Source organism: Vigna umbellata, chromosome 9 (genome assembly GCF_029865625.1).
Source record: "Vigna umbellata cultivar VRB3 chromosome 9, Vumbellata_1.0, whole genome shotgun sequence".
Lineage (NCBI taxonomy): Eukaryota > Viridiplantae > Streptophyta > Magnoliopsida > Fabales > Fabaceae > Vigna > Vigna umbellata.
The window spans coordinates 12,702,810-12,713,269 of record NC_142173.1 but is presented as its reverse complement, the minus strand read 5'-3'; the positions used below and the strand labels follow the sequence as shown (position 1 = coordinate 12,713,269).

General features: G+C 35.5%; 1 protein-coding gene across 1 annotated transcript; it reads left to right on the top strand.

Annotated features, from left to right (window-relative positions):
• Window positions 1-1,666: 1,666 nt before the first annotated feature.
• On the top strand, window positions 1,667-10,203 carry LOC124843709 (TORTIFOLIA1-like protein 1). The gene is made up of 6 exons (XM_088099138.1): window positions 1,667-2,598; window positions 4,962-5,153; window positions 6,821-6,920; window positions 7,001-7,710; window positions 7,788-8,669; window positions 9,696-10,203. The coding sequence occupies exons 1-6, from the start codon at window positions 1,894-1,896 to the stop codon at window positions 9,885-9,887; spliced, it is 2,781 nt and encodes a 926-aa protein (XP_087955264.1). The 5' UTR covers window positions 1,667-1,893; the 3' UTR covers window positions 9,888-10,203.
• The last annotated feature ends 257 nt before the right edge of the window (window positions 10,204-10,460 follow it).

The following is a 10,460-nucleotide window of genomic DNA, read 5'->3' as shown; positions in this document are numbered from 1 at the left end:
TTGAAGAGGTTGAAGATGAAGGGTTGTCTTGTGATGAAGGTTGTAGGTGAAGTGAAAGAGGAGGACGTTGCTCAAACTGCAGAGGTTGGATCCGATTCCACTTGGAGCTGTATTTGGTTACACGACCTTTATTTGATTCCATATGGGCAGTATTCGATTACAGTCCCCCGTATTTGGTTCCACCATGAGGTATTCAGTTCTACCATTTTGTATTCGATTCCATAATATGATATTCGGTTCCCACATGCGTTAATAACAACAATAACAACAATAATAATAGTAAATAATGATAATAATAAAAATAATAATAACAATTAATTATAATAATAATACAAATTTTTATCATGTTAAAAATTATTTGTTTTCTCCTCGTAATAAATTTTACAATATATATAACATTAAAAAATTATCATTTTTTATTACTTATACTACTAAGGGTATTTTGGTAATTTTCAATTTCTACTAATTAAACCATTTTTTTATCTGGCAGTCAAATCTTACATTAATTTTCATAAACTTTATTTCCAAGTCTATTCTCATTCACCTCCAAATCTCCTTAAAAAACAACAATCAATTCAGTATCAAATCCTCTCAAATCTCTCTTTGCCAAATCCATCATGTAAAGTGTATACAACCATAATAATACTTTAATTTATTTATTTTTATTATATATATATACACACATTAATTAGTATTCATTCGAGTCAACTGAATCGATTGTTAGGACAATTAGTTATAATGTTGAATAATTTAAGATAAAATATAATTACTACTTATTAAATTATAAAAGGTAAAATATAATTTATAAATATAAGTTTGAAATAAAATATCATATTGCATTTATTATATTATTGATACATGTTAAAAAGTAATTTTGATATTGGAATAAAACAATTTTAAAACCTTTTAAACTACTTTCCAATATGTTGCCTTATCCTATCCCAAAACAATATTAAATAACCTCATTTTCATAACTAGTGATAATAAATTTAATTAATTTACACGAAGTCCTGCGTTTATTTTTTTTTAAATTAGAACTTTTATGTATATTTAGTAATTTTATCTTATAGAGGTAGTTTTATAACAATTCATATACTATTTTTTCTACAATAATTTGAACATGTACATTGATAATTGTTGTCAATATTTTTATTGCGGAACACAAATTATATGATACAATTTTGTTGTCATTGTATTAAAAGTACACTACATCAACCATGTTATGATATGAAAAGTTTATAATTTGATCATACTCTTAGAGATCTATATGAGATTTATATGTTCAATATAATTTAATAAACTAATAGAAATGTTATAATTAAAATTTTTAAATTATGTTATCAAGAACGACATTTTATAAGAATTAATAATTAAACAGGGAAAAATGAGAAAAAAAAAGAGAACTAAAATGAAAAAATGTTTTATACTCAAATTCTCTTGAGTAAGCCAGTAGGACCTATCCCCACTCTACACCCGTACAGGGTCCCTTCCCATGCCCTAGAAGTATGGTTCTAGGGCATCTCAGTAAGATCCAAGGACTGCTGTGGTACCCGAAAACCCTATTTTCATATTCCAACAATTTAATTAAATTAAATTTAATAATGATAAAAATAATAAATTTATATTCCAAATTCTTAGCTTCCAATTCAGAAATGGTTGGTTATTCAGGGAAAAAGAAAGGCTCCATGATTTAGAGTTTTTGATATTTGAAAACTTGTCTTGCACCCTTTTCCCTCACAGATCCATCTTTTCTTTCCAACGCACTCCACTTCAAATCAGTTCACATTTTCCTTTCACAGATTGCTTCCACTTTCTCTCTTATCTTCTTTTCCATTGCATTAGGTTCAAAGGAAAACCTTTAACAACATAGACTCACTCACACCAACGCCAGCAATGAAGCACCCAAAACCCCAAACCCAAACAAACCCAACACCATCACCCTCGTCAAGATCTTCATCCTCATCTTCTTCACTCTCATCGCACCTTGCAATGGTGGAGCTCAAGCAGAGGATACTCACTTCCCTTTCCAAGCTCTCCGACCGCGACACGCACCAGATCGCGGTTGAGGACCTCGAGAAGACCATCGCTGCGCTGTCACCGGACGCCATTCCCATGATCCTCAACTGCCTCTACGACGCCGCCACCGACCCCAAGCCCGCCGTCAAGCGAGACGCGCTGCGCCTCCTTGCTGCCGTCTGCGCCGCCCACGCCGACGCCGCGGCGGCGCACCTCACCAAGATTATAGCGCATGTGGTGCGCCGACTCAAGGACGCCGATTCTGCCGTTCGCGATGCCTGTAGGGACACTGTCGGCGCACTGGCCGCGCAGTATCTGAAGGGCGACGGGGGCGGAGGGGGGGTCGGGACGGTGGTGGGGCTGTTCGTGAAGCCGCTGTTCGAGGCTATGGGGGAGCAGAACAAAGGGGTGCAGGCGGGCGCGGCAGTGTGCATGGCGAAGATGGTGGAGTGTGCTGGCGGCGGAGGGGAGGCGCCGGTGCCGGCGTTCCAGAAACTTTGTCCGAGGATCTGCAAGCTGCTAAACAGTCCCAATTTCATGGCTAAGGCGGCGATTTTGCCGGTGGTTGCCAGCTTGTCACAGGTGAGAGGACTGCATTGTTGTGGATTGGGTGAAGTGGGATCGAGGGTTGGTGTATTGATGTGAGTTATTTTGAAGAAAACTTAGATGTAGTATCATAGGTGCTATTGGTTTTGTTCTTGAATGAGATTTGGAGTTTTACTTCAGCAATTCAGGATGATAATTAATGGAATCTGTTATTGTTAAGGCTATTAAGGTAAAATTCTACTTCTGACTGTAGAACAACGCTTAAGTGCATCGAAGTTTTTGTCCATTATGAATGGTTTGTGGAGCTTGAACTTGGAGGGTTATTTTGGTCATTATTTGGTAAAGTAGTTTTGTGCTTGCTTTATTTGGAATGTGAATGGAGCTTTGGTGTAAAGCATTTCAGGTGCTTTGGTTATTTTGGGTTGCGGAGTTTTCTATAGTGCAAATATTAGATTCAGATCTATTGGTGTTTCTTTAGTTCAGTTCTCAAATCAGATTTGGAATTTCACCTCCATGACTTTTGTAATGAAGATCTGCATTAAATGTTCGCATAGATTATTCAGGTATAGAGGAGTGGTTGAGTTATATGTAGGGAGTACCCTGCCAATGGAAATACTGGATATAGTACCATACATGCTATTACTATTTTTCTCAAACCAGATTTGAATTTCATCTTTATACAGGATGGCATTCAATATAATCTTTTATTATATAGATTATTCAGGTGAAATTTTAATTCTTATCGGAGAACCACACCAACATCACTTCACTGCATCTAAATGTTGTCCATTATGAAATGGTTCTGAGGAGTTTGAACTTGAAGGGTTATTTTGGTCATTAGGTGATCCAATGGTTCTGCACTTTATTTCGGTATGAATGGAACTTTAATATACAGCATTTTGAGGTGCCTTGATCAATATGGGATGTAGAGTTTTCTTTAGATCAAAAGCTTTGATGTAGATCCATAGGTGTTATTTTTATTCTGTTCTCAAATCAAAATTATTGGAGTTTCTTCTCCATGATTCTCATAATAAAGGTTTACATTTTTCATTGAAGGTCCTCATAGATGATTCAGGTAAGGATGAGTGGTTTAGTTTTAACTAGGGAGGGAGTACCTTGCCAAGAGCAGCACTATTGTTGCTTTGAGTTTGAACTGAAGGGTTATTTTGGTCATTAGATATTGTGCTTGCTTTATTTAGGGTATGTACAGAGCTTTAGTGTAAAAGATTTGAGACGCTTTGGTTATTTTCAGATATAGGGTTTCCCTTATGGCAAAACTTAGATGCGGATGCTTTCTTTTGGTTTTCTTCTCAAACGGGAATTGGAGTGTTACCTTAATGATATGGTGGAGTGCTTGAGTTATATCTATGGAGTACCTTGCCTAGGGGAGCACTGGTGTTGATTTCAGTTTGAACTTGAATGGTTATTTTGGTCATTAGGTGGTCCTGTGGTTTTGTCCTTTCTTTATTTGGGTATGCATGGAGCTTCAGTTTAAAACATTTAGATGCTTTAGTTATTTTGCGATAGAGTTATCTTTAGATTAAAACTTAGAAGTAAATCCTTTGGCATTTTTTGTTTCTATATTCAAATTGGAATTGGAATTTCACATCAATGATTTGTGTAATAAAAGTTTCATTAAAGGTCAGGACAGGATAGTTTTGTGCTTGCTTGGTTTGACATGACCAAACGAAATGTGCGATCTATATTCAAGTAAGTTACTTAGAGTAGCTTTTACTTTTCACATCTGAATTGTGGATCTGAGGTTTCAAAGGCTAATCCAAACACAGACTGACTTGGATATGAAACTCTAGTTCTGATTAGGAAACAGTGTTAAAAGTACTTACAAAACTACGTTTAAATTTTGGCATTTTGTTATTAAGAGACTATGGTGGAGTCATTTTATATAATCAGGAGGAGCATTGGTGTTGGTTTTAGTTCTCTTGCTGGATCCAAAACGTATCACTTTTTATCTGTCTGTCTGGCTCTGTTCCGTTCTATTTTAACTCTTAACATGCTAAACAAATGCTAGTGTTTGTTTATTGTAGTAGATTCATTAGGGTTATGAACCACTGAGATTTAGTTAGACCTGATTATATTGACAAAATCATTTATAGAATTCAATTTAACATGGCCATATGTGGTGATAATGATGTTTGAAAGTGGCTTTGGCAACTGCAGAGGCTAATCCCAATGAAGTTCGAGGGAAGTTGCAGTTCAATATTTGGCATAGGTCTATCAGATTTGGATGATAGAGGCTGCAAAGATCCATGTCTTTAATTTTGATTCTGTTGGTTTGCTTGTTTTTGTCCAACTTGGGGCCATTAATCGCCAACTTACCATTTTATGATGTATAAAATTGGTATGAAAATTCCTTAGAGGTAATTGGGTATTGATTGCAGGTTGGAGCGATTGCACCACAAAGCTTGGAACATTTGCTGCCTAGCATCCATGAATGTCTTTCTAGTACGGATTGGGCAACACGTAAAGCAGCAGCTGAGGCATTAAGTTCATTGGCATTGCATTCAAGCAGTTTGGTTGCTGATAAAGCAGCACCTACACTGGCAGTACTTGAGGCTTGCCGATTTGACAAGGTAGAATTTGCAGTGAGATTTCCTAATTATAACTTGTTGACATCCCATGCTATTTTCATTTTGATTCTTGGTGTTATCACTTATTGCAATTCTTATATTATTTAAATATTGTGTTTCTAAGAAGGAATTAATTCAACAAGGAGTATGTTTCGTAAGTCCAATAACTTAGTTACTAACTTATTTAATTAACTTTTAAGTTAGTTTGATCTCTATAAAAGTGTTTAGTAAGATATTTCAAAATGGCTTATTTAGGAGCTTATATCTTACGAGCAAGCTACTTCAACTGGCTTCTTGCTTATTTAATTTTGTTCCATTAATATCCCTTATGTTTAAATACATTTCCTTATCATTCTTAATTTTTTTTCCTATTTTCAATTTTACAGTGACAAACATTTCTTCTCCACCGGTAATTACAATTTTACAAAGATAAAATTATTACATGATATTATGTGAAAATTACACACAATAAAAGTTATAAAAAAGATCCTCAGAGAAATAATAATTTAAATTGAGAAATAAAAAAATTAAGCTTTTGAGAATTAATAAAAAATAAAATTTGATCAATATTCATCACATTAACTAATTTAAATAAGGTGAGGTGACTTGTCCAAATACAAATAACATATATACAACTTTGAAAAATATAAACAGAAACACTGAAAAGATTAATAAGAATTTAATTATTTTCAATTTTACAGTGGCAAACATTTCTTCTCCACTGGTAATTACAATTTTACAAAGATAAAATCATTACATTATTATGTGAAAATTACACACAATGATTATAAAAAAGATATCAGAGATAATAATTTAAATTGAGAAATAAAAAATTAAACTTTTGAAAATTAATAAAAAATAAATTTGATTAATATTCATCAGCATTAACTAGTTTAAATAAGGTGAGGTGACTTGTCCAAATATAAATAACAGATAAATTTGAAAAAAGTAAGCAGAAACACTGAAAAGGTTAATAAGAATTTAATTATTTTTTAAAAAACAAATTATAATAGCATAATATATTTTTGTCTAGCAAACACAACTTTTTTAATATAACAAAATTTAAGGTTTAGGGTTTAGAGTTTACATAGTTATTCCTTTTATATTTACCAACTAGCTTATCATTTAATTCTACAAACATTTCCAATCCAACAAACTAGTTTATCAACTTGGAACTTTTAAGTTTAGAACTTTTCAGCTAGCAGCTAGTTTATTAGTTAGAGGCTAGCAACTAGTTTATTGGTTAGAAGCTATTTTATTAGTTACCAGCTACTTTATTATAGTCTAGTTTTACCAAACACACCCAAGGAGTGAGAATTATTTTTCTGGTCAGCAAGGAGTGAGGATGTTTATCGTAAAAACATTAAAGAAGGTAGCCACAAAATATTAGCCTTTTCCTGTTGACTTTGTTCTTGCATTCTAGTGTATCTCATTCAAAGAGCACTGAAGAAGTTATGTGCCGACATAGAGTTGACAGTGCATTTAATTGTGACTGGCGTATCAGGTGTCTGACAATAATACTACTTATGCTGTTCTCTTTATAGTCTGGGCCAAGGATCATTGGTCCGAGTATGCCAGATTTTAATTTGTTGAAACTCCATTACTGGAGAACTAATTCTTTGCTTTATTATCTACTTTCCCCCCCTAAATTAATGTATTATTGTCCTCAGATAAAACCTGTAAGAGATAGCATCAACGAGGCATTGCAATTGTGGAAAAAGATCTCAGGGAAAGGAGATGGGTCTCCTGATGATTCAAAGCCCTCGTCTGGTAGGATGTTTGAGTTGTCTGTCATTGTCTGTTTGTTATCCTAGTTTATGTTGGTGATGATTGTTGTTTTTATGCTTTAGATGGTGGGAATGAATCAGCTATTTCGTCAGAGACAACTGACCCAAAAAAAGTAAATCTTGATGAGAGGAAGACTGATTCATCAGTAAAAGATTCATCAACTAGTTCTTTGAATCCGGATTCAACTTCTAAGGCCAAAGCAGCTGGCATCTCTGAGAAGGCGGTTGTAATACTGAAAAAGAAAGCACCAGCCTTATCTGATAAAGAGCTTAATCCAGAATTTTTCCAAAAACTTGAAAGAAGGGGTTCAGATGATTTGCCAGTGGAAGTAGTTGTTCCTCGGAGAGGCCTCAATTCTTCTAACTCCAACAACGAGGAAGAGTCAGAGGCAAATGTTAAAGATTCAAAAGAAAGAACAAGTTCTGTTGGAAACATCCCTAACGATGATTTTCATGGATCTTTAAGTAATAAATATCGTATCTTTGAGAGAGGCAATGATGGAAATTCCAAACAAAGGAATTATGATGATTTTGGCCATGACAGATACTCCGAAAGAAGGATGAACTCAAAAGAACTGAGGACTAAGGCATATGATACTGATGATAGGACTGAAAATGATCAGAGGGAGGGTTCTGCCAATCTTGCAGGTTTTTCTAAAACTGATGGTCAGTCTGAAGTACCCTTCTCCAATAACAGAGGAAATTGGTTGGCCATCCAGAGGCAGTTGCTGCAACTGGAAAGGCAACAGGTTCATCTAATGAATATGCTTCAGGTATGGTCAGTGTAGCACAAAAAATAGTTCTGGTATTATGTTTATCACAAGTGATAGATGTTTAAACAATTTTGCAGGATTTCATGGGTGGTTCGCATGATAGTATGGTGACTCTAGAGAATAGAGTGCGTGGCCTTGAGAGAATTGTTGAAGACATGTCTCGAGATTTATCCATATCATCAGGTCGTAGAAACTTTACAGGGTTTGAAGGATCATCTAGCAGGCCACCTAATAAGTATAATGGTTTTAATGACTACTCCAATTCCAAGTATGGAAGAGGTGGTGATGGACGCATCCAATTTGGTGAAAGATTTTCCCAATCTGATGGAAATGCTCTGGGAATGAGGGGAAGAGGGCCATCTTGGAGATCTGACATGTCTGAAGGGTGGGATCTTCCTGGTTATGGTGCTTCTAGAAATAATAGCCAGGTTTCCTCAAGGAGGGCTTTTGGAGGTAGTTCTGCTGATGGAAGATCACCGAAATCTGTGCATGAGAGTGATCAGTCAGGAAACAGGAGAGCTTGGGATAAAGCAGCACTGCCCATCCGGCTTGGTGAGGGACCATCTGCCAGAAGTGTCTGGCAAGCTTCCAAGGATGAAGCTACCTTGGAAGCAATTCGAGTTGCTGGTGAGGACAATGGAGCATCTCGAGCAACGAGGGTAGCAATCCCTGAAATGACCGCAGAAGCTCTGGCTGATGACAATGTTGGGCAAGAGAGGGATGCCATCTGGACTTCTTGGACTAATGCAATGGATGCCCTTCAAGTAGGTGACACAGATTCAGCCTTTGCAGAAGTATTGTCCACTGGTGATGATATTTTGCTTGTAAAGCTAATGGACAGAACAGGTCCTGTAATTGACCAACTTTCAAGTGAAGTTGCATGTGAAATTGTGAATGCCATTGGGCAATTCTTGCTGGACCAGAACATGTATGACATCTGTTTGTCTTGGATTCAACAGGTATGACTTTTTCTTCTGTTTGAATTTCCGTTCTTCTTGTCTGAATATGTGTATTCTGTAGTCACATGAATCCTCTCATCAAAATAGCACCTTAAAATAATTAGGGATGATTTTGGTATTTCTTAATATTTTGTCAGTGTCAACACTAGTATAGTATGAAACCATGAAATAGATCTTCATCTAGAAAAATTATTATACATTGTTAAAGGGTTTCATGACTCGTCTGTGTAATCCTGTCTCAAGATCTGGTTTTCAAATTGCTACAAGATCACAACTCCTGTGGATTATAAGTGAAAAATCTCATCTTTTAGGCGGTGTGGCCATTAATGTTTTCTTGCGTCAATGTTTTGTTGGAGGGCTTGCTTACATGTTTCTTCTTTATAATTTATCAGCTAGACAATTGACTTAGTGCAGTGACGGAGAACCCGCTACTTCATTAAATATCTGTTACTCAAACCATAATTTATGCCTCTTTAAGCAGTCACTGAGATATTAATTATTTTTTGGGCGAGTTTCGTGTCCTTGTCTGCATTAGCATGACTCAATAGTTGTGAGCAATGCCAGGGACTGTCAGGTGCACTCTTTTTTATTGGTAGATGGTCCAGATCTTAAGCGTTTCATGTTCAGTAAGGCTCTTCGAAAGGGAGCAATATCGGGTGTATTTGGCAATCAACATTGATTTAATTTAATGTGCTACTTAGACTTAACCTACCAAAACCCAAGGTTGGATAATATAACCCTTAGTCCCTTTCCATAACATGGTTTGGATAATTCCCTGTTACATGGAATCACATCTCTTTTCAAAATGTATATGACCGATCATTAATTCTGATTTAAAAAATTGTTGGTTATATGTGCATTCATTCGTTCGAATGATAATTCTGCACCAAATTGCAACAAAGAGCTTGTTTCGCAATTGGTGTATACTTCATAATGTTGAATTCATCTCCTTTTGCTATCTTCTTTTGCCTGCTTTTACATCTCTTCTGATGCATAATATATTGAATTCATGACCATAATGTTCAGTTGCTGGAGATAGTATTGGAAAATGGAGCCGAAACCTTTGGCATCCCCATGGAAGTGAAGAAAGAGCTATTACTGAATTTACATGAAGCTTCTACTGATACTACTGAGGCCTGGGAAGGGGTACATCCAGATCAGCTTTTATTGCAGTTGGCATCAGCCTGGGAAATTGATCTACAACAGCATGACAAATAGCTCAGAGAGAACAAATCATGCTCTGCGATTGAAATTGAATCGAATGGTATCAAGTGCAATTTGAATGCCACAGATTAATGTTCCCCTTTCCCCTGCATCTTGGTGAACTCAGGCTGATCCTATACCGGTCAGACCAATGTTTGACCGTTGAATATCACCATTATTATTTTTGTTGTATCAACGGATATTGTCATTACTAAGTGGCAGTGTCTGGTTGTCAGAAATGGTCCTGCTAAAGACATTGTGTAAATTGAGACGAATGGACAAATCTTCCATGTAATTATGATATGTAATCTTTCTTCATTTCTGGGTTCCATTTGCACCATTTTCTATGTTTCTGCTTAAAATGAATATATATATATATATATATATATATATATATATATACACACATATATGTATAATCACAAGCAAACTACTGATTTTTTTTTCTTATTTGGAGAAGATAGAGAAACCCATATTTAGAAAACATAAAACAATTCACGATTGACAGGGATTGGGATTTTGGAAGTTAAGGAAAAAAATTAAAATATAATTCATATTGATGATAAAGGATCGACATTTTATTTTCCT

Excerpts from the sequence above, each read along its gene's own strand:
- LOC124843709 (XM_088099138.1), top strand. The coding sequence starts at position 1,894 with ATGAAGCACCCAAAACCCCAAACCCAAACAAACCCAACACCATCACCC. Across the intron at positions 2,599-4,961 it reads TGGTTGCCAGCTTGTCACAG|GTTGGAGCGATTGCACCACA; the intron begins GTGAGAGGACTG and ends TATTGATTGCAG. Across the intron at positions 6,921-7,000 it reads TGATTCAAAGCCCTCGTCTG|ATGGTGGGAATGAATCAGCT; the intron begins GTAGGATGTTTG and ends TTTATGCTTTAG.